This window comes from Carcharhinus amblyrhynchos, chromosome X (genome assembly GCF_965287045.1).
Source record: "Carcharhinus amblyrhynchos chromosome X, sCarAmb.v2.hapA, whole genome shotgun sequence".
Classification (NCBI taxonomy): Eukaryota; Metazoa; Chordata; class Chondrichthyes; order Carcharhiniformes; family Carcharhinidae; genus Carcharhinus; species Carcharhinus amblyrhynchos.
Window position 1 is genome coordinate 15,549,447 of NC_137359.1, and position 24,428 is coordinate 15,573,874.

Genomic DNA, 24,428 nt, shown 5'->3' on the forward strand with positions numbered 1-24,428 from the left:
CATTATTGGAAGGATGTAATTGCACTGGAGAGGGTGCAGAGGGGATTCTCCAGGATGCTGTCTGGGCTGGAGAGGCTGCAGGGGAGATTCTCCAGGATGGTGTCTGGGCTGGAGAGAGTGCAAAGGAGATTCTCCAGGATGCTGTCTGGGCTGGAGAGGGTACAGAGGAGATTCTCCAGGATGCTGTCTGGGCTGGAGAGGGTGCAGGGGAGATTCTCCAGGATGCTGTCTGGGCTGGAGAGGGTGCAGGGGAGATTCTCCAGGATGGTGTCTGTGCTGGAGAGGGTGCAGGGGAGATTCTCCAGGATGCTGTCTGGGCTGGAGAGGGTGCAGGGGAGATTCTCCAGGATGCTGTCTGGGCTGGAGAGGGTGCAGAGGAGATTCTCCAGGATGGTGTCTGGGCTGGAGAGGATGCAGGGGAGATTCTCCAGGATGGTGTCTGGGCTGGAGAGGGTGCAGAGGAAATTCTCCAGGATGGTGTCTGGGCTGGAGAGGGTGCAGAGGAGATTCTCCAGGGTGGTGTCTGGGCTGGAGAGGGTGCGGAGGAGATTCTCCAGGATGGTGTCTGTGCTGGAGAGGGTGCAGGGGAGATTCTCCAGGATGCTGTCTGGGCTGGAGAGGGTGCAGGGGAGATTCTCCAGGATGCTGTCTGGGCTGGAGAGGGTGCAGAGGAGATTCTCCAGGATGGTGTCTGGGCTGGAGAGGATGCAGGGGAGATTCTCCAGGATGGTGTCTGGGCTGGAGAGGGTGCAGAGGAAATTCTCCAGGATGGTGTCTGGGCTGGAGAGGGTGCAGGGGAGATTCTCCAGGATGGTGTCTGGGCTGGAGAGGGTGCGGAGGAGATTCTCCAGGATGGTGTCTGGGCTGGAGAGGGTGCAGAGGAGATTCTCCAGGGTGGTGTCTGGGCTGGAGAGGGTGCGGAGGAGATTCTCCAGGATGGTGTCTGTGCTGGAGAGGGTGCAGGGGAGATTCTCCAGGATGCTGTCTGGGCTGGAGAGGGTGCAGAGGAGATACTCCAGGATGGTGTCTGGGCTGGAGAGGGTGCAGAGGAGATTCTCCAGGATGGTGTCTGGGCTGGAGAGGGTGTAGAGGAGATTCTCCAGGATGCTGCCTGGGCTGGAGAGGGTGCAGAGGAGATTCTCCAGGATGGTGTCTGGGCTGGAGAGGGTGTAGAGGAGATTCTCCAGGATGGTGTCTGGGCTGGAGAGGGTGTAGAGGAGATTCTCCAGGATGCTGCCTGGGCTGGAGAGGGTGCAGAGGAGATTCTCCAGGATGGTGTCTGGGCTGGAGAGGGTGCAGAGGGGATTCTCCAGGATGCTGCCTGGGCTGGAGAGGGTGCAGAGGAGATTCTCCAGGATGCTGCCTGGGCTGGAGAGGGTGCAGGGGAGATTCTCCAGTATGGTGTCTGGGCTGGAGAGGGTGTGAGTTATGAGGAGAGATTGGATAGGCTGGGACAGTTTTCCTTGGAGAAGGTTTGAGGGGGAACCTGATGGAGGTGGATAAGATCATGAGGGGCAGAGATAGGGTGAGTAGGAAGGAATTTTTTCCATTATTAGAGCGGTGAATAATCAGGGGGCATAGATCTAAGGTCAGAGGTCAAAGGGGGATTTGAGGAGAAACCTTATCACTGAGAGGATGGTGGGAGTCTGGAACTCACTGCCTGAGAGGCTGGTTTTGTCCAAATATCTCCTAACAATTTAAGAAGTACTTCAATATGCACTTGCGCTGCCAAAACTTCCAGGGCTATGGGCCAAGCGCTGGATAATGAGGATTAGTATAGACAGATCTTTGTGGACCGGTATGGATGCGAAGGGTTGAATGGCCTCCTCCTGTGCCGTAATCACTTGTGAAGATTTAATGGCGCCAACCTTGCATCGCAGGCGACCGGTGTAAAATCGAGCTTATGTTTGGTTTGGAACAGGGCACTCCGGGTCCGGATTTCGAGGATTGCAGGCACTTGCAGCGGGGTGGCAATGGCAAAGAGTGCCAGCTGCGGAGGGAGGAGACTGCCATCTTCTGCCCGCTTGTTCTGCCCATGGAGGTACTTAAGTCTGCCTTCAATGTTGAGAGCCTGAACACATCAAATCAGGAAAAGATCAGGGAGTGACAGTTTCAAATCGAGCCACAGTCATTCAAAACACATCGAGCAACATCGCGACGCCATCCCGTACCATCCCCTCGTGCCAGCGGCTATCCCATAACAGCTCCATGCAGTCACTGCAGACACTGGCTCCACAAGCTTTGAAAGTTTGCGTTGAAAGTTTTTGAAAAAGTTTTCAAAGTTGTGATTTTTTTTTAAAAGCTCAAATTTATTTTTGAGTGTCACAATTAAGTTTACATTAACAATGCAATGAAGTTACTGTGAAAATCCCCTAGTTGCCACATTCCTGTTTGGTTACACTGAGAGACAATTTAGCATGGCCAATCCACCTAACCTGCACATCTTTGGACACAAAAAGACAATTTATCATGGCCAATCCACTTAACTTAAACATCTTTGGACACTAAAGGGTAATTTAGCATGGCCAATCCACCCTAACCAGCACGTCTTTCGGACTGTGGGAGGAAACCAGAGCACCCGGAGGAAACGCATGCAGACACAGGGAGAATGTGCAGACTCCACACAGACAGTGACCCAAGGCCGGGAATTGAACCCGGGTCCCTGGCGCTGTAAGGCAGCAGTGCTAACCACTGTTCACTCTTCCAACTTATGTTAACTGACTTACAAAAGGACATGAGCCCTCAGAACACCTTAAACACAAATTCGAATAGCAGTAATAGGAAGACAGATTATTACTGGAATGGGTGTAAATTGAGAGAGGTGGATACTCAGCGAGACCTTGGAGTCCTCGTGCATCAGTCGCTGAGAGTAAGCGTGCAGGTACAGCAGGCAATAAAGAAGGCAAATGGTATGTTGGCCTTAATAGCGAGATGATTTGAGTATCAGGATAGGGATGTTTTACTGCAATTGTACAGGGGGTTGGTGAGGCCACACCTGGAGTATTGTGTGCAGTTTTGGTCTCCTTATCTGAGGAAGGATGTCCTTGCTATAGAGGGAGCACAGTGAAGGTTTACCAGGCTGATTCCTGGGATGGCAGCTCTGTCATATGAGGAGAGACTAAGTCGGTTAGGATTATATTCACTGGAGTTTAGAAGAGCGAGAGGGAATCTCAGAGAAACTTATAAAATTCTAACAGGGTTAGACAGGGTAGATTCAGAAAGAATGTTCCCGATGGTGGGGCGAGTCCAGAACTAGGGGTCATAGTTTGAGGATAAGGGGTAAACCTTTTAGGACTGAGGTGAGGAGAAATTTCTTCACCCAGAGGGTGGTGAATGTGTGGAACTCACTCCCACAGAAAGTAGTTGAGGCCAAAACGTTGTGTGATTTCAAGAAGAAATTAGATATCGCTCTTGGGGCTAAAGGGATCAAGGAATATGGGGGGGAGGGGAATCAGAATATTGAATTCAATGATCAACCATGATCGTAATGAATGGTGGAGCAGGCTCAAAGGGCCGAATGGCCTCCTCCTACTTCGAGTTCCTGTGTTTCGATGTAAATTCTATTCCTTGCAACATGACCAGTTTCAAAGCTACTGTCACTTATAGTGAGTGACAGTACAAAGGGGCGTGTACATAGACTCCTGGACATGAGACCAGAGCTCCAATGGAGTGATTTGATTGTATCAGTTTTGTGAATGAATTTTATGTGGCTCATTCAAATTGTGAGGGGCTGCGATAGATTGGCTAGGAAAGACCGATTTCAGGGACCAGGGAACAATGGCCGGAACTCTCCAGTCTTGCACGACTGCTGGCATGAACTTGGCGCTCAATGGGACAGGAGAATCACGGGCGAGCTCAGAGAATTCCAGCCAAGATTGGAATACAGATGGACGGCTCATTTTTTGGGTGGCGGGGAGGGCCAAACGGTCTCCGTGTGAATGTTTCTATGGGCAGAATTTTATGGCTGGTCTAAGTGTTGCCAACATACATATAATGGAGATCGCAAGTTGCCCCATGAGCTGTTCAAAGGGGCAGGGCTGTCAAAGTGACCAGCACGGGTCTCAAAGCTCTGAGGACTTTTTAGCGGCTGAAATATCTCTCACCACATAGCCGGAGGGGCTGTTGAGTAACGAGCGCATTTTGCACACAAAGTTCCTCTCCAGGAAGGTGGAGTTCTCCGGTGGCAGTTGCTGTGGGTCATACCTCATGACGACGTCACAATTTGTACCACTACCTACATGACAAGAACACACAAGAAACAAAGGCTCAACTCAGCACTTAAAGAAGGAACTTTGCAATATACTAAAGCCAAAAGGGCGAATGCATCTGCAGGGCAACTATTTGTGATCGGAAGTCAAAGAACAAAGAAGATTCCAGCACAGGAACAGGCCCTTCGGCCCTCCTGCACCGACATTGCTGCCCCTCTGAACTAAAACCCCCTGTCCTTCCAGGGACCGTATCCCTCTATTCCCATCCTATTCATGTATTTGTCCAGACGCCCCTTAAAACTCACTATCGTATCTGCTTCCACTACCTCCCCCAGCAGCGAGTTCCAGGCACCCACCACCCTCTGTAAAAAAACGTGCCTCATACATCTCCTTTAAACCTTACCCCTCGCACCTTAAACCTTTTCCCCCTAGTAATTGACTCTTCCACCCTGGGGAAAAAGCTTCTGACTATCCATTCTGTCCATGTCCCTCATAATCTTGTAGATGTGGAACTATTTGCTGCAAAAGACGGAAGGTTACATATGGTGGTGAGGGATTGGAATGCCCTGCCTGCTGCAGTTGTAAATGCGCCTAGTTTGGGGGCGTTTAAGAGATCCGTGGATAGGTTTATGGACGAAAAGGGATTGGTTTAGGTTAGTGGGTCATTGTTGTTGTTGTTTTTTTTTAACCGGTCGGCGCAACATCGTGGGCCGAAGGGCCTGTTCTGCGCTGTAATGTTCTATGTTCTATGTTTGATTCCGACTGATTCTCAAGTGCTACATGTCCCCAAGGAACAAATTGGAACTTGATTTTTTTTGTGATGCCAGCGATGTGGGCGTCGCTGGCTGGCCAGCATTTATTGCCCATCCATAGTTGCCCCCTTGAGAAGGTGGTGGTGAACTGCCTTCTTGAATCACTGCAGTCCATGTGGTGTAGGTACACCCGCAGTGCTGTTAGGGAGGGAGTTCCAGGATTGTTATTGGACATCAGTCAGTCCATGGGGTGTAGGTACACCCACAGTGCTGTTAGGGAGGGAATTCCAGGATTGTTATTGGACATCAGTCAGTCCATGTGGTGTAGGTACACCCACAGTGCTGTTAGGGAGAAAGTTCCAGGATTGTTATTGGACATCAGTCAGTCCATGTGGTGTAGGTACACCCACAGTGCTGTTAGGGAGGGAGTTCCAGGATGGTTATTGGACGTCAGTCAGTCCATGTGGTGTAGGTACACCCACAGTGCTGTTAGGGAGGGAGTTCCAGGATTGTGACCCAGTGACAGCGAAGGAATGGTACACCCTAGCTATGACTATATCACTATATTCTGCACTCTCTCCTTTCTTTCTCTATGAACAGTATGCTTTGGCTGTTTAGCATGCAAGAAACAATACTTTCTCTATATGTCAATATATGTCAGAATAATAAATCAAATCAAAAAGACATATTTCCAAGTCAGGATGGTGAGTGGCTTGGAGGGGAACTTGCAGGTGGTGGTGTTCCCAGGTATCTGCTACCCTTGTCCTTCTAGATGGAAGTGGTGGTGGGTTTGGAAGGTGCTGTCTAAGGATCTTTGGTGAGTTGCTGCAGTGCATCTTGTAGATGGTACACACGGCTGCTACTGAGCGTCGGTGGTGGAGGGAGTGAATGTTTGTGGATGGGGGGGCCAATCAAGCGGGGCTGCTTTGTAGATGGTGGACAGGCTTTGGGGAGTCAGAAATTTTGATTTGATTTGATGTATTGGGATACAATGAAAAGTATTGTTTCTTGTGTGCTATACAGACAAAGGACACTGTTCATAGAGAAGGAAAGAGTGAAGAATGTAGCCTTACCGTCATTGCTGTGGTATATAGAAAGATCAACTTAATGTGAGGTAGGTCCATTCAAGAGTCTGGTGGCAGCAGGGAAGAAGCTGTTTTTAAGTCGGTTGGTACGTGACCTCAGACTTTTGTACCTTTTTGGTGGAAGAGAGAATGTCCAGGGTGTGTGGGGATCTTGATTATGCTGCCTGCTTTTCTGAGGCAGCGGGAAGTGTAGACGGAGTCAATGGATGGGAGGCTGGTTTGTGTGATGGACTGGGCTACATTCACAACCCTTTGTAGTTTCTTGTGGTCTTGGACAGAGCAGGAGCCCATACCAAGCTGTGATAGACCCAGAAAGAATGCTTTCTATGGGGCATCTGTAAAAATTGGTGAGAGTTGTAGCTGATGTGCCAAATTTCCTTAGTCTTCTGAGAAAGTAGAGGCACTGGGGGGCTTTTCTTAACTATAGTGTTGGCGTGGAGGGACGAGGGCAGGGTGTTGGTGATCTGGATATCTAAAAACTTGAAGCTCTCGACCATTTCTACTTTGTCCCTGTTGATGTAGACAGGGTAAGAACACCAGGTCAAAGTCCAACAGGTTTATTTGGTAGCAAATACCACAAGCTTTTGGGGCTTTTCCCCTTCATCAGGTGAGTGGGGTCCCCGTGAGTGAATGAGGGGTAATTTGATAGAGGTGTATAAAATTAGGATGGGTATAGATAGAGTGAATGCAAGCAAGCTTTTTCCACTGAGGCTAGGGGAGAAAAAAAACTGGAGGGCATGGGTTAAGGGTGAAGGGGGAAAGGTTTAAAGGGAATATTAGGGGGGGCTTCTTCACACAGAGAGTGGTGGAAGTGTGGAATGAGCTGCCAGATGATGTGGTAAATGCGGGGTCACTTTTAACATTTAAGAAAAGCTTGGACAGGTTCATGGATGAGAGGGGTGTGGAGGGATATTGTCCAAGTGCAGATCAGTGGGACTAGGCAGAAAAATGGTTCGGCACAGACAAGAAGGGCCAAAAGGCCTGTTTCTGTGCTGTAATGTTCTACAGCTCTATGGTATTAGTGATGGGTTTTTAGAACACTGCACAGTGGTTAGCACTGCTGCCTCACAGCACGAGGGACCCGGGTTCAATTCCTGCCTCAGATCACTGTGGAGTTTGCATGTTCTCCCCGTGTCTGCGTGGGTTTCCTCCAGGTGCTGCGGTTCTCTCCAACATTCCAAAGATGCGTAGGTTCAGTGGGGTGGCCATCCTAAATTGCCCCTTAGTGTCCAAAGATGTGTAGATTAGGTGGATTGGCCATGCTAAATTGTCCCTTAGTGTCCCAGGATGCGTAGATTAGAGGGATTAGTGGTGTAAATATGTGGAGTGATGGGGATAGGGTCTGGGTGGGATTGCTGTCAGTGCAGACTCGATGGGCCGAATGGCCTCCTTCTGCACTATAGGGTTTCTATGATTCGATGGCACACCTGATGAAGGAGCAGCACTCTGAAAGCTTGTGGTTCCAAATAAACCTGTTGGACTTTAACCTGGTGTTGTGAGATATCTTACTGTGAACAATGGCTTCATGGTCACCCAGATTTTGTTTGATTGAATTCAAATTTCACCACCTGCCATGGTGGGATTCGGACCCGAGTCTGAATGGAGGTCAGACTGATAATAAGCTGGGGGGGAGTGTACAGTCAGGGACCAGGTTTAAAAGGGCGGGTGTGAGAAGGAAGGCCAAAGAGCCACATGACTGCTTGAGGCTGGGGGGAGCAGGGGGAGATTGCCCCAGTGGGCACAGGGGACCTCCACAGGAGGCGTCCCCACTTTCCCACACCGAGTAAAAGGTTGCTGGGCCGCCCAATCGAACTGGGCCTCCCCTCAGCCATGGGTAAAAGTATCATGGGCGGATTGAGGCCTTGAAGTGGTCATTTATTAATTGGCCATTTTAAGGGCCTCGATGGACCCCCAAGAGTGGGCAAAGCTGCCCAACACCTCCACCACTCCTCCGAACTCACGGCAGGATGTTCCCAATGGTGGGGGGAGTCCAGAACTAGAGGTCAGTCTGAGGATTGGGGGTGGACCATTTAGGATGGAGGTGAGGAGACATTTCTTCACCCGGTGAGCCTGTGGAATTCATTCCCACAGGAAATAGTTGATGCCAAAACATTGAATGCATTCAAGAGGCAGCTGGATATAGCACTTGGGGTGAATGGGATCAAAGGTTATGGGGAGAAAGCAGGATTAGGCTATTGAGTTGGACGATCAGCCATGATGGTGGTGAACAGTGGAGCAGGCTCGAAGGGCCGAATGGTCTCCTATCTTCTATGAAATGTGGGTGACAAGTCTGGACAAGGGCAGAAAGATGGGAGGCTGGCCTTACACTACATTTGATTAGCGCCGCACCCCATTTCCGCAGGCAGGGGAACGCAAAATCCAGCCCTGACATACTTCCAGTCAGCCATCCCCCAAGCTTCATGGATATCAAGAGCCACCAATGGGATTCTCCAGCCTCTCCCGCGACTGGGATTCTCCAGTCCCGCTGCCGTGAATGAAGCTTTGGCTAAGCGCCAAATGCTTGCTGGCACAAGATCGGAGAGTGCCGCCACCTTCTCCTTGACTATTGACCAGCTTACCTGACTGTGCCGTGTTGGAGAGTGGTGCTAGGTCGAGTGCCCAATGCAGCTGACGCTGGAATTCATCGCGATCCTCGGGGTGAAGCAGTTCATACACAGGCTGGTGCATAACGGCCGTCTACAACAGAGGGAGAGTGACGATCAGCATCAACGAGATAAATACAAGGGGCAAAGAGAGCAGGAAAAGCGGGAAGGGGAAAAAAAGGAAAGACATGCTGGTTAGGGTGCATTGGCCATGCTAAATTCTCCCTCAGTGTACCTCAACAGGAGTGTGGCAACTAGGGGGTTTTCACAGTAACTTCATTGCAGTGTTAATGTAAGCTGACTTGTGACATGAATAAATAAAGTTAAATCTTAAACTGAAAAATGGAAGATTTAAAAATAACATCAGACAGGAATTTTCTGCTGTATTCTCTTATTTTCTCTTACTGTCACAAGTAGGTTTACATTAATACTGCAATGAAGTTACTGTGAAAATCCCCTAGTTGCCACACTCCTGTTCGGGTACATTGAGGGAGAATTTAGCATGGCCAATCCACCTAACCAGCACGTCTTTCAGACTGCGGGAGGAAATCAGAGCACCCGGAGGAAACCCATGCAGACACGGGGAGAATGTACAAACTCCACACAGACAGTGACCCAAGGCCAGGAATTGAACCCGGGTCCCTGGCGCTGTGAGGTAGCAGTGCTAACCACTGTACCACCGTAAATTAATTGCAGCTTTAATGTAAGTCTCCTTCTGACACTAACAAAATAAACTAAACTGAACACACACACACACACACACTCTCACAAATACTCTCTCACACACACAGACACTCTCTCTCACACACACAGACACACTCTCTCACACACACAGACACACTCTCTCACACACACAGACACACTCTCTCACACACACAGACACACTCTCTCGGGTCTCTGGTACAGTGAGACAGCAGTGCTAACCACTGTGCCACCCTAAACATTACTATGACTGATCGATCCCATTACTTGCCCCCCGTACTGACCTGGTGGAACCCCACATACTCCTGCACAGTGGGGGATGCGTAGAAGATGTCACCTTCTGCAGTCACGACTAGGACAAAACCATTTAGGGCCTAAAAACATAAAAAAAACATTCTTCCATTAAGAGATTATTTCATTCACGGTGCTTGCCTTGGATCCTTAAAGGAAGATAAGGAGTTATTGAAGAGCTAGAAGGTTTCTCAGAAAGACTAAAAGAAATTCATAGAATCATACAGTGCAGAAGAGACTCTTCAGCCTATCGAGTCTGCACCAACATATTCGAAACACCTGACCTCCCACCTAATCCCATTTACCAGCACTTGGCCCATAGCCCTGAATGTTCTGATGTGCCAAGTGCTCATCCAGATACTTTTTAAGGTTGTGAGGCCTCCACCACCCTCCCAGGCAGCACATTCCAGACCCTCACCACCCTCTGGGTAAAAAGGATTTTCCTCCCTAAACCTCCCACCCCTTACCTTGAACCTGTGTCCCCTCGTGACTGACCCTTCAACCAACAGATGCACCATAGAAAGCATCCTTTCTGGTTATATCACAGCTTGGTATGGGCTCCTGCTCTGCCCAAAACCACAAGGAACTCCAAAAGGTTGTGAACGAAGCCCAATCCATCACACAAACCAGCCTCCCATCCATTGACTATCTACACTTCTCGCGGCCTCAGCTAAGCAGCCAGATCATCAAGGACCCCGGATATTCTCTCTTCCGCCTTCTGCCATCGGGAAAAAGATACAAAAGTCTGAGGTCACGTACCAACCGACTCAAGAACAGCTTCTTCCCTGCTGCCGTCAGACTTTTGAATGGACCTACCTCGCATTAAGCTGATCTTTCTCTACACCATAGCTGTGACTGTAACACTACATTCTGCACTCTCTCCTTTCCTTCTCCCCTATGTACTCTATGAACGGTATGCTTTGTCTGTATAGTGTGCAAGAAACAATACTTTTCACTGTATCCCAATACATGTGACAATAATAAATCAAATCAAACTAAATCAAAAGGGGAACAGCTGCTCCCTATCCACTCTGTCCATGCCCCTTGTAATCTTGTACACCTCGATCAGGTCGCCCCTCAGTCTTCTCTGCTCCAGAGAAAACAACCCATGTCGATCCAACCTCTCTTCATAACTTAAATGCTCCATCCCAGGCTGCATCCTGGTGAATCTCCTCTGCACCCCCTCCAATGCAAATTGCTCTTCCTCACACTGTAAAATCCTTCACATGTCTATGAACACAGTGTCAAAAGCGGACTGCCCCTTTAAGATAAAAAGCCGTCACGTATATTGCACCTTGCACATCTAAAGGGCAGCCAATAAATTAATTTTGCTTTGCACTCACTGCAGGCAAATACTGCAGACTGTTTTGCAGGTTTATCTTCAAGTGGCGCAGATGTAGAATCATGGAATCCCTACAGTACAAAAAGAGGCCATTCGGCCCATCAAGTCTGCACTGACCACAGTCCCACCCAAGCCTTATTCCCCTAACGTCCTACATTCATCCTGCCAGACCTCTTGATACTCGGGGCAATTTCCCATGACCAATCCACCTAACCCGCACATCTTTGGACACTAAGGGGCAATTTAGCATGGCCAATCCACCTAACCTACACATCTTTGGAGTGTGGGAGGAAACCAGAGCACCCGGAGGAAACCCACACAGACACAGGGAGAATGTGCAAACTCCACACAGACAGTGACCCAAGCAGGGAATCGAACCCAGGGCCCTGGCACTGTGAGGCAGCAGTGCTAACCACTGTGTCAACCGTGATGGGCTGATGGGCCTATTATCTTTGCTGTGCACCTCTGTGACTGACAACAGCCAATGGGCAAAATGGCCAACCAGTCCGTTATTTGACAGTGTTCCTTGAGGGAGAAACGTCGGGAGGAAGTCCGTGTCAGAAACTCAGCGAGGGCTTGTTACACTCTTTCCAACCGGGCCGTGGGGCACTGGGGAGAGCTGTGATTCATTGTCCCATGAGAAAGATTGCACCCCTGCCAGTGCAACACACTTCAGCAGCGCCCCCTGGAGTGTCAGCTCAGAACGCAAGGCTCATGTTCAATTCCACCTCCCCCCCTGCCAGCCCCAACCACCGTCCCCCCACCGCTGCTCCCAGCCCCCCCTGCCCTCACTGCTCCCAGCCTCCCCCTCACCGGTCTCAGCCTCCCCCCACCACCCCCTCGCTGCTCCCAGCCTCCCCCCCCACCCCCCTCACTGCTCCCAGCCTCCCTCCACCCCTCTCACCGCTCCCAGCACCCCTGCCCCTGCTGCTCCCAGCCCTCACACCCCCACCTGCTTCACTGCTCCCAGACCCCCTGCCCCCCCCCTCCCCCCACTCCCAGCCCTGCCTCCAGCTGAGGTGTCCAGGTAAATGCCTGAAGAAATAAAAGCCCCAAGACCGCATCACTTCCTTTACCTGCAGCAACAGTTCCCCTTCCGACGGCATTGCGTTGCCAAGGGTTGGAAGCCGCTTGCTTACTCCAGGCTGCTCCAAGGGTACACATCTCTTTCTTTGTCCCAGAGTAGCTGTAAGGCAGTCACAAACATTGCTGAGTAAGTATGAGGAGGGAATTTCCACAAATACAGAACAATGCGGAGAACCCCATTTAGTAAAGGCCCCAGGCTTCTCCCATAGAAACATAGAAGATAGGAGCAGGAGGAGGCCATTCGGCCCTTCGAGCCTGCTCCGCCATTCATCACCATCATGGCTGATCATCCAACTCAGTCGCCTTATCCTGCTTTCTCCCCATAACCTTTGATCCCATTCACCCCGAATGCTATATCCAGCCGCCATTGGGAACATGTCAAGAAAGATAATTATCGTAGAATCCCTACAGTGCAGAAGGAGACCACTCGGCCCATGGAGTCTGCACTGACTCCCCTCCAGATAGTTGGCCCTAGACTCAACCCTGGAACACCTAGATAACAAGGAGACCTATGTCAGACTCCTATTTATTGACTATAGCTCAGCCTTCAACACTATTATTCCCATAAAACTCATCTCCAAACTCCGTGGCCTGGGCCTCGGCTCCTCCCTCTGGGACTGGATCCTGAACTTCCTAACCCACAGACCGCAGTCAGTAAGGATAGGCAACAACACCTCCTCCACAATCATCCTCAACACCGGTGCCCCACAAGGCTGTGTTTTCAGCCCCCTACTATACTCCTTATACACCTCTGACTGTGCGGCCAAATTCCCCTCCAATTCGATTTTCAAGTTTGCTGATGACATCACTGTAGTGGGTCGGATCTCAAACAATGATGAGACAGAGTACAGGAATGAGATAGAGAATCTGGTGAACTGGTGCAGCGACAATAATCTCTCCCTCAGTGTCAACAAAATGAAGGAGATTGTCATTGACTTCAGGAAGCGTAAAGGAGAACATGCCCCTGTCTACATCAATGGGCATGATGTGGAGTTGCCTGCGTTGTGGGCACAGTAAGAGGTCTCACAACACTAGGTTAAAGTCTAGCCAATTTATTTGGAATCACGAGCTTTCAGGTGAGTGATGAGGATCCATCTAACAAACACAACTTTGGATACCAAGGGGCAATTTAGCATGGCCAATCCTCCTAACCTACACATCTTTGGACACTAAGGGGCAATTTAGCATGGCCAATCCTCCTAACCTGCACATCTTTGGACACTAAGGGGCAATTTAGCATGGCCAATCCTCCTAACCTACACACCTTTGGACACTAAGGGGCAATTTAGCAGAGCCAGTCCATCTATCCCAAATTGTCCCTTAGTGTCCTCGGATGTGTGGGTTCGGGGGATTAGTGGGGCAAATGTTTGGGAGAATGGTGATCTGGCCTGAGTGGGATGCTCTGTTGGAGAGTCAGTGCAGATCTGATGGGCTGAATGGCCTCTTTGGCCACTGCACAGATCCTATGAAGTGAGGTTGTGGAGGCTGGCATATTTTGCCAGCACGATCATTGTGAGTTCCCTTCCTAGATCGCTCTGTCTCTCCCTCTTGGTCAAGACCCTGGTTAAAAACTATCTCATCGGCCGGGTTTCGAATCATTGCTCCCAGTAGCTTATCTTTTTCCTTGCTGCACATCTTGAGATGTTTATCCCAGTAACATGGGAGCTATCTGATTTTGTAAAAAATGTCATCCAGACAATAAATACAAAAAAGGTTTGACGAGTATTTCAGGGAGGGCCACAGTTAAAGGGAATACATTTACTGTTGAATGAACCATGTATCTCGTACATCAAGAAATATCTCCAATGCACACTTCTACATGTTCAGGACACACCCCACTGGGGAAGAATTCAGCAAAACTGTTTATCTCTTTCAGTCATGCATCAGATAGTTGGTCATGCTTGGGTTGGCAAAAATAGCATGGCAACAGGAGTAAACAATTGTCTCCAATTGGCAAGGACACTTCCCATTCCGTCCGACTGTGGGCAGAGAATCACAGAGGCAAGAAGTTGATCTTTTCTTTCTTTGCCGTTTCGGAATGTTGCCGGCAAAATACTGGGAAGTTCTGTGGAACAAAGCAACCTTGGCGTGTCTGTCCGCAGATCTCAGGAGGGTATGTTCGTACGGTGGTGAAAAGAGCAGATGGGACACTTGCCTTTATCCAGCGAGGCACAGATTGCAAAAGCAGGGAGGTCATGTTGGAGTTGTGTAGAACTTTGGTGAGGCCACAGCTGTGTGCAGTTCTGGTCGCCACATTATAGGAAGGATGTGATTACACTGGAGGGGGTGCAGAGGAGATTCACCAGGACTGGGATGGAGCATTTAAATTATAAGGAGAGGTTGGATGGGCTTGGGTTGTTTTCCCTGGAGCAGAGAAGACCTGAGGTGTATGAGGGACAGAGTGGATAGGGAGCAGCTGTTCCCCTTAGTTGAAGGGTCAGTCACGAGGGGACATAGGTGAGAGGCAGGAGGTTTATAGAATCATAGAATCCTACAGTGCAGAAGGAGGCCATTCGGCCCATCAGGTCTTCACCAATCACAATCCCATCCAGACCCTATCCCCATAACCGCATACGTTTCCACTACCTTGTCCCCCTGACACTAAGGGGCAATTTTAGCACAGCCAATCCACCTAACCCGCCCATTTTTGGAGTGTAGGAGGAAACCGGAGCACCCGGAGGAAACCCACGTAGACACGGGGAGAATGTGCAGACGCCACACAGACAGTGACCCGTGCTGGGAATCGAACCCGGGTCCCTGGCACTGTGAGGCAGCAGTGCTAACCACTGGAGGGGGTATGTGAGGAAAAATCTTTTTACCCAGAAGGTGGTGAGGGTCTGGAATGGGCTGCCTGGGAGGGTGGTGGAGGCCTCATACCCTTTAAAAATGACCTGGATGCGCACTTGGCACATCAGAACATTCAGGGGCTAAGTGGATTAGGTGGCTGTTTCTCACGTCTCGGTGCAGACTGGATGGGCAGAAGGGCCTCTTCTGCACTGTATGATTCGATGCCCACGACCCCACCTGCAACCCTCGACTATGTCTACATGTCCACTGCCAGATAGACATGGGCATTCTCACAAATATCAGCGCAGAAAAATCAAGGTAAACCTTTCAGCTTCAATACTTAGAGCAGGGGATATGAAGCAGCACGCAACTGCTTCCTTGTGGTGTACTCTCGCTGGTGAATCTAGTGCACTGGTAACCTCAAGACCCACAGCACATTCCTTGTCGTGGGACATCAGTGGCCATGAAATCTGTTCAATTTTTGAACAAATATTCATCCACTGGACGTGGCCGTCACTGGCTGGGCCTAGCACTTCCTTCCTGTCCCTAATTGCCCCTCGAGAAGGTGGTGATGAGCTGCTTTCTTGAACCCACGACAGCCTGCCTACACTTACAGTACCATCCTAACAGCACTGTGGGTGTACCTACACCACACAAACTGACTTCACGGGCAGCCATATTGGATCCCGCAACTTCACAGGCAGCCATATTGGATTGCGCGACCTCACGGGCAACCGAGAGTTCTCATTCAACACCTCCACCTTCTAATGCTTGCTGCGGGATAGGGAAACCCAAAATCAGGCAACTCCATTTGCGATGCTGTTTGATTCAAGGGCCGCACTGCTCCACAGGCTGCAGGAGGCAGCCTTGACGATTTGTCTCTCTTGGAGTTTCCGTGCGTACTCGATAGCGTGATAAACTGGTGTGTGGTTAGGCCTGAGGTTTTCATCTAGGATTCAGGCAATCACAGCTACTCAGTTACGGCTTGACAAACGTGAACTTTAAACCGTTGTTTTTTTTGTGTGGTAAAACTGGGACGCAGCCCGTGACTCAGAGAGAAACAAAAATCACTTCGAACACTGAAATCGAGTAAAATTTCGAAGTATCGAGAATGGAAATTTCTGCCTTGCGTGACAGCCACTCAGTCACAGTTAACCCTTCACTTCTCAACAAGTCCCACCTTTTGCAACATCTTTGTGTTCATGTGCGCGCGCTAAACTCATTTCTACATCAGACCATTGGGTGAGCACTTGCTCACCTCTCTGTGTTTCTGTCCCCCTCTCTCGCAGAATCCTAACAGTCCAGAAAAAGGCCATTCAGCCCATTGAGTCTGCACCAACTCTCCAAAAGAACATACCATCCAGGACCTATCCCCACTAATCCACCTAACCTGCACATCTTTGGACACTAAGGGACCATTTAGCATGGCCAATCCACCTAACCATCACCCCTTAGCATCCAAAGATGTGCAGGTTAGGTGGATTGGCCATGCTAAATGGTCCCTTCGTGTCCAAAGATGTGTAGGTTAGGGGGATTGGCCATGCTAAATCACTCCTTAGGTCCGGGATGCACAGGTTAAAGGGATAAAACTTATTAAAGTTTATTTATTAGTGTCACAAGTAGCCTTACATTAACACTGCAATGAAGTTACTGTGAAAATCTTCTAGTTGCCTGTTCAGGTACACTGAGGGAGAATTTAGCTCAGCCAATGCACCCTAACCAGCATGTCTTTCGGACTGTGGGAGGAAACCGCAGCAACCAGAGGAAACCCACACAGACACGGGGAGAACATGCAGACTCCACACAGACAGTGACCCAAGCCGGGATTCGAACCCGTGTTCCTAGCGCTGTGAGGCAGCAGTGCCACCGTGCTGCCCCAGCGGATAAATACGTGAGGATACAGGGATCGGGGCCTGGGTGGGATTGTTGTCAGCACAGACCTGATGGGCCAATGGTCTCCTTCTGCACTGTAGGTTTCTATGATTCTATGATATCATAAAATCAGCGACATTTGTCAGACAAAGACACAGTTTACTCAGTCGCATGAAGGAAAGCTGACAGAGTTTCAGAAAGCCTAGTCACTTTCACCAGTCTACAAACATCATCAACCACAAAAGTGTAAGTAATGAAATCTCTGTACAATCAGCCTAAAATAAATCCCACACAACTCTCAACCAGATAGTTATTCTCATTACAATTCTCCACTTTATGGTGTCTGAGTTACGACGCACACCACTTGTAACGTTTTCTTAAAGTGACACCCCATTTTGACTTTACAGTGGCAGTTTACCACGCTATGCCACTACATTCAAACAGGTGGATTGGCACCCTACGCTGCCCGTCAGTACATCAGGGCAGGTCAAACCACCTTTGATCAGTTGGAAACTGAAGTGCATTAAAATTGTGACGGTTGTGCCTAAAAAAACTTCATAAAACTTACGTTGTAGTAAGGAGCCCCCAGACTCACAGAATTTGAGGGTTAAATCGCCAACTGACAACGTGATTAGTAGAGAAGGGATATACTGGCACTGGAGGGGGTGCAGAGGAGATTCACTAGGTTGATTCCGGAATTGAGAGGGTTGGATTATAAGGACAGACTGAGTAGACTGGGGCTATACTCATTGGAATTCAGAAGAATGAGGGGAGATCTTATGGAAACATATAAGATTATGAAGGGAATAGATAAGATAGAAGCAGGGAGGTTGTTTCCACTGGTGGGTGAAACCAGAACTAGGGAGCATGGCCTCAAAATAAGAGGAAGATTTAGGACTGAGTTGAGGAGGAACTTCTTCACCCAAAGGGTTGTGAATCTGTGGAATTCCCTGTCCAGTTGAGGCTACCTCATTGAATGTTTTTAAGGAGAGAGAGATTTTTGAACAGTAAAGGAATTAAGGGTTATGGTAAGTGGGCGGGTAAGTGGAGCTGAGTCCACGAAAAGATCAGCCATGATCTTACTGAATGGCAGAGCAGGCTCGAGAGGTCGAATTGCTGACTCCTGTTCTTAGTTCTTATGTTCTTATGATTATATCCTTGATTTTGATTTGATTTGATTTATTATTGTCACATATATTGGGATACAGTGAAAAGTATTGTTTCTTGCGTACTGTACAGACAAAGCATACCATTCATAGAGTACATAGGGGAGAAGGAAAGGAGAGGGTGCAGAATGTAGTGTTACAGTCATAGTTCGGGTGTAGAGAAAGATCAACTTAATATTTGATTTGATTTATTATTGTCACATGTATTGGGATATAGTGAAAAGTATTGTTTATTGCACGCTATACAGACAAAGCATACCATTCATAGAGGACATAGGGGAGAAGTTGCAGCTACAGATAGGGTGTGGAGAAAGATCAGCTTAATATATGATAGGTCCATTCAGAAGTCTGACAGCAGCAGGGAAGAAGCTGTTCTTGAGTCGGTTGGTACGTGACCTCAGACTTTTGTATCTTTCTCCCGATGGAAGAAGGTGAAAGAGAGAATGTCCGGGGTGTGTGGGGTCCTTGATTATGTTGGCTACTTTTCCGAGGCAGCGGGACTGAGGAATTGCACTAACCACAAGATTGCACTAACCGTGAGGTCGCACTAACCGAGGAATTTGTAGTAAGGCGCAGCAGTCAGCGATGTGACAGGGCAAGGCTTTGAGAGCAGTCAACACCGGTGGGTGTCCCATGAGTGATTTCCGGCCTAGGTTCAGGAACCAATCCCCCAATTGTATCATTGTTCTTCTGGGAGAAAGCAGTGTCGACGAACGCCGTCACGATTACAGCGTGGCTTTGTGTTACAGTTCCAGGGACGGACACTAATTACATTTTTATGCACCGGAGGATTGGCAGCGTCCTCCTGAGAACCGGAAAAGGCCACTGCTCCGTCATAGGGGACGGAAAGATAAAGAGTAAGCTTGCGGGCAGGGAGGGGGGCACCAGCACCTGTAGCCCGCACAAGAGGGCAGCAGGGTGGGCAAAATTGCCTCACTATCAAAACCCGAGCTGGCACGAACAGTTGAGGCAAAGAGCAGCTTTCCACCCATGTTGTGGAATCTGGAGTAGACCGGTGTGTGGGGCAATGGTGGGGCAGAGAGCACGAAATGAAACCAACAACTCCAGCAAGCACATGATCAAAGTGATCTGCTCGTGGTGAGCAAGATAGGGGAGGGCGCACGAGAAACAGTGAAGACTCACTTTTAACCTGTACCTCAAAAGACTCACTAAAAACTCAAAAAAGACATCCCTCCCCAAAATAATTCCTCAGAGGCCAGTGTCCCATCACCAGATCCCCTTTACTTAGAACCTCAATTCCACTCCAAAGAGTGCTTCAGGTACACAGTCAGAATCCAGAGTGTCAGTATCCCTGACACTCCTCAACATATATATATATATATATATAAGGCGATGGCCTAGTGGTATTATCACGAGACTATTAATCCAGAAACTCAGTTAATCTTCTGGGGGACCTGGGTTCGAATCCCACCATGGCAGATGGTGGAATTTGAATTCAATAAAAAAAATCTGGAATTAAGAATCTACTGATGACCCATTGTCAGAAAAACCCATCTGGTTCCCTTTAGGGAAGGAAATCTGCCGTCCTTACCCGGTCTGGCCTACATGGGACTCCAAAACCACAGCACTGTGGTTGACTCTCAACTGCCCTCGGGCAACTAGGGATGGGCAATAGATGCTGGCCAGCCAGCGACACCCGTGTCCCACAAATGAATAGGGAAATCATTCTCTCAATCAGGGAGCTCATACTCCAAGGCCCCCCCCCCCGCCTCAAGGGCCTCACTGAGGTTATTACACTCCTGTTAAGAGAGATTCCCTTCAGCTAACAGCTCCACTGTGGTCTACACCCCAACAAGGACACATGGTGGCAGGGTGGCACTGCTGCCTCACAGCGCCAGGGACCCAGGTTCGATTCCAGCCTCAGGTCACTGTCTGTGTGGACGCTGCACATTCTCCCCATGTCTGCGTGGGTTTCCTCCGGGTGCTCCGGTTTCCTCCCACAATCTGAAAGACACGCTGGTTAGGTGGAATGGCCGTGCTAAATTCTCCATCGGTGCACCCAAACAGGAGTGTGGCAACGAGGCGATTTTCACAGTAACTTCATTGCAGTGTTAAAGTTTACTTGTGTCAATGATAAATAAGCTTAACTAAATCTGAGCTACCCATCAGGAAGATGAGTCAAGTCACTCTCCTGCTGCTTGGTAGTTTTCGCCAATATCCTCCACTTGTCGAGTGGGCAAACCCCGTGATGACCCAGCCCAAGCACTGTGGGTGTACCTACACTACATGGACTGACTGGTGTCCAATAACAATCCTGGAACTCCCTCCCTAACAGCACTGTGGGAGTACCTACACCACAGGCACTGTAACGATTCAAGATGGCAGCTCACCACAGCCTTCTCAAGGGGCAATTAGGTTTGGACAACAAATCTGGGCCCGGCCAGTGACACCCACGTCCCCAATAATGAACAACAAAAAATTACAATGGCTGGAAAGAAAATGAACATTTCCTCAGTGCTGGGGCCATCATCAGTTCCGAAATCTTGAACGATCAGTTCTTACACACACACACACACACACACACACTCCAAAGTAAAGCCGAAACTGGAGGAAGCTTGTCAGCTATTCTCTGCAATGTGAGGGCGGATCTCTGCTGTGGGCATGACTCCAATTACAAGGCAAGTTCACAACTTAAGCTGCTACATGCACACGGCAAGAGCTTAGCAACAAATCCAAAGTCCAACCTTCCAGAGAAGGGGTAAAGATAATCCAACAGAAGCTTTGTAACTTTAGACCAATGCACATTCGCTCAAGTCATACTGTAACATCAGAAAAATGTCTCTGTATAACTTCAGAACCATTTCCCCCTCTGAAGGCAACAAGAGCGGGAATGACACAGCCCAGCGCTGTTCCGTGACTCCTGGAGAGAGTCCCAGAGGGTACATATCAAGCGAGGACAGGAGGGACCTTGCTGCTGCTACCCGCAATTGAATAGCCCCATAGGATCTGCTGGGACTTACACAACAATTGACCATTTGAGTGCAGTAACCTCACAACTAGGGCGTCACAGTGGTTAGCACTGCTGCCTCACAGCACCAGGGACCCGGGTTCGATTCCCGGCCTTGGGTCACTGTTTGTGTGGAGTCTGCACGTTCTCCCCATGTCTGTGTGAGTTTCCTCCGGGTGCTCCAGCTTCCTCCCATGTTCTGAAAGACGTGCTGGTTAGGGTGCATTAACCCGAACAGATGCCAGAGTGTGGCGACTAGGGGAATTTCACAGTAACTTCATTGCAGTGTTAATGTAAGCCTTACTTGTGACTAATAAATAAACTTGAAACTTTACAACCATGCCCCAAGTAGTGCTGCCGCCTTGAAAAGATGTGAAGGCCTTTGTTAGAGAGCAGATCAGAAACTCCAAGGTGTATTATAAAGTTAATCTGGACCCTAACTTTATTTGGGTGGCACGGCGGTTAGCACTGCTGCCTCACAGCGCCAGGGTCCTGGGTTCGATTCCCCACTTGGGTCACTGTCTGTGCGGAGTCTGCATGTTCTCCCCATGTCTGTGTGGGTCTCCTCTGGGTGCTCTGATTTCGTCCCACAGTCAAAAGATGTGCAGGTTAGGGGGATTGGCCATGCTAAATTGCCCCTTAGTGTCCAAAGATGTGCAGGTTAGGTGGATTGGCCATGCTAAATTGCCCCTTAGTGTCCTGGGATGTGCAAGTTAGAGAGATTAGTGGGTAAATTAATGGGGTTACGGGGATAGGGCCTGGGTGGGATTGTTGTCGGTGCAGACCCAATGGGCCGAATGGCCTCCTTCTGCACTGGAGGGTTTCTATGATTAACATACAGAGGGATCTGGGCGTGCAGGTCCATAGTTCCCTAGAAGTGGCAGCACAGGTGGCCAAGGTGATTAGGAAGGCATTTGGCATTCTTGCCTTCATCAGCTTGGGCATTGAGTTGGGAAATCATGTTGCAGCTATATAAATCCTTGGTTAGGCCACATTTGGAGTATTGTGTGCAGTTCTGGTCACCACACTACCAGAAGGCAGCTTTGGAGAGAGCGCAGAGAAGGTTCACCAGGATGTTGCCTGGTCTCGAGGGTGTTGGCTATGGGGAGAGGTTGGATAAACTGGGATTGTTTTCACTGGAAAGATGGAGGCTGAGGGGAGACCTGGTCTACAAAATGATGAGAGGTGGATGGATAGGGAGAGGCTTTTTCCCCAGGGTGGAAGGGTCAATTACAAGGGGGCACAGGTTCAGGGTGAGAGGAGGAAAGTTTAAGGGAGATGTGCGGGGGAAGTTTTTCACACACAGAGAGTGGTGGATGCCTGGAACGCGCTGCCAGAGGAGGGGGTGGAAGCAGGAACATTAGCAACATTCAAGAGACATCTGGATGGGTACATGTTCCAGTTGTATAAGTGGTTGGTGAAGCTGCACTTTGAGTATTGTGTATGGTTTTGGTCACCCTGTTATAGGAAACTGGATAGAGTGTGGAGAAGATTTACCAGGATGTTGCCAGGACTAGTGGGCCTGAGTTATAGGGAGCGGCTGGCCAGGCTAGGGGCTCATTCCTTGGAACGTGTAAGAATGAGGGAGGACCTTATCGAGGTGTATAAAATCATGATTGACATTGATAGGATGAACGCACACAGTCTTTTTCCCAGGGAAGGGGAATTGAAAACTAGAGAGTGTAGGTTTAAGGTGAGAGGGGGAAGGGGACCTAAGGGGCAACTTCTTCATGCAGAGGATGGTGCGTGTATGGAATGAGCTGCCAGAGAAAGTGGTTGAGGCGGGTACAATAGCAACATTTAAAAAGCATTTGGATAAGTACATGGATGGGAAAGGATTAGAGGGATATGGGTCAAACATGGGCAATTGGGACCAGCTGGGAGGGCACCATGGATTGGTTGGGCCGAAGGGCCATGCTATAGTGTTCTATGATTCGATAAATAGGGAGGGGATACAGGGATATGGACCGAGTAAGGGCAGAAGTTTGTTCTAGTTTAGTTAGGGCATCATGATCGGCACAGGCTTGGAGGGGCGAAGGGCCTGTTCCTGTGCTGTATCTTTCCTTGTTCTCTGAATGGCCTCCTTCTGTGCTGTAATAATTCCATGCATCTTAAAGCAATGGCAGGATAGAGACAGTAATAGATTCATCCTCACATACGCTACACCCTGTTAGTTTAAAACTGTCTACCCAGACTCGTAAAATACTGAATCTGATAGCGCCAATGTTCAAGATGTGAGAATGGGTTAGCGATGCTCGGCCATCGACCAGCCAAATCTTAAGGGAAAACAGGAATTGGGTCCCCCTAGACCCTGAGTGTGTAACCATGGCCCAGTGCGACTCTCTTGCCCAGAGAAGGCATGTGCTATTCAGAACTCTGAACATGGGCTGTGTTCCAATGGGAGCTTCTGGAACTCTGCTTTACATTTTAAAATGGACACACACACACACCAGGTGACTCCGATGGCTGCCAAAGGGTCAGGCAGCCATCGCAGCTTCAAGCTCCAACTTCCAGAAAAGTTCCGAAGCGAGCCGTCCCGGGTGAGGAACTTCCCCTTTGGATGGACATGCCCAGACAGCATCCCGTTGTGGAATGTGCATTCTTGCCACGGTTCAAACTTTACTCCAAATACACAATCAGTAGGCCTCAGGATTCTGCGCCTCCAAGGTTAGAGGGCATCACAGAACAGAGCAGAAGAGACCAGTTGTCTGGGGGTAAGTGTGACAGGCCACCGTCTGTCCCCAGTTGTGTGGCAACGTCTTTGGACTTCTGAGTTTGGGTTGAACAAGATCATGTGATTAAAACTGTCTGCAGATCACGGGTTTTGAGCTACAGAAAACACCTAGGCAGACTACAGGAGAACATTGCAAGCAGCAGCAAGAGGTTCCATCGCCTTTGCTTCATGGAGCAGGAGGCTGTAAAGTCTTTCCTTACAGCCCGATTCCGGAGAGGCCAAGTCAATCTGTAAAGAAATTTGACCGCCTGATATGAAAACCACAGTTGCCTCGCAACCTGCTGCGAATTCATCTCTCCAAGCCCTACATCAATCAGAGACCTGACTTCCCGCTGTTGGAACCAATCTGAACTCCAATCCGAGTTTGGAGGAGGACTTCTTGCCCTATCAGGACCGCAAAGGTTGATTTTATTTATTTTATTCATTTATGGGACTTGGGCATCGCTGGCTGGTCCAGCATTTATTGCCCATCCATAGCTTCCCCAGGGCAGTGGAGAGTCAACCACATTGCTGTGGCTCTGGAGTCACATGTAGGCCAGACCGGGTAAGGACGGCAGATTTCCTTCCCTAAAGGACATTAGTGAACCAGATGGGTTTTTCCAACAATGGGTCATCAGTAGATTCTTAATTCCAAATATTTGTTATTGAATTCAAATTCCACCATCTGCCGTGGTGGGATTCGAACCCAGGTCCCCAGAACATTCACTAGGTTTCAAGATTAAGAGTCCAGCGATAATACCACTAGGCCATTGCTTCCCCTAATTTCTGACAACAAGCCAAACACATGAACTTCTCACTAACCTTTGTGGTTTATCACTTGTAAAAGTGCACT

General features: G+C 49.2%; 1 protein-coding gene across 1 annotated transcript in view; it reads right to left on the reverse strand.

The window, feature by feature from the left end:
• The window catches only part of LOC145361975 (aryl hydrocarbon receptor-like), a 66,514-nt gene that overhangs the window by 12,314 nt on the left and 29,772 nt on the right, over window positions 1-24,428 (reverse strand). The window contains exons 3-7 of the mRNA XM_080217978.1: window positions 12,060-12,169; window positions 9,635-9,724; window positions 8,625-8,742; window positions 4,104-4,234; window positions 1,869-2,071 (exon numbers count right to left, since the gene is read on the reverse strand). Of these exons, the coding sequence (XP_080074104.1) occupies window positions 1,869-2,071; window positions 4,104-4,234; window positions 8,625-8,742; window positions 9,635-9,724; window positions 12,060-12,169 (652 nt within the window). The remainder of the gene's footprint in view (window positions 1-1,868; window positions 2,072-4,103; window positions 4,235-8,624; window positions 8,743-9,634; window positions 9,725-12,059; window positions 12,170-24,428) is intronic.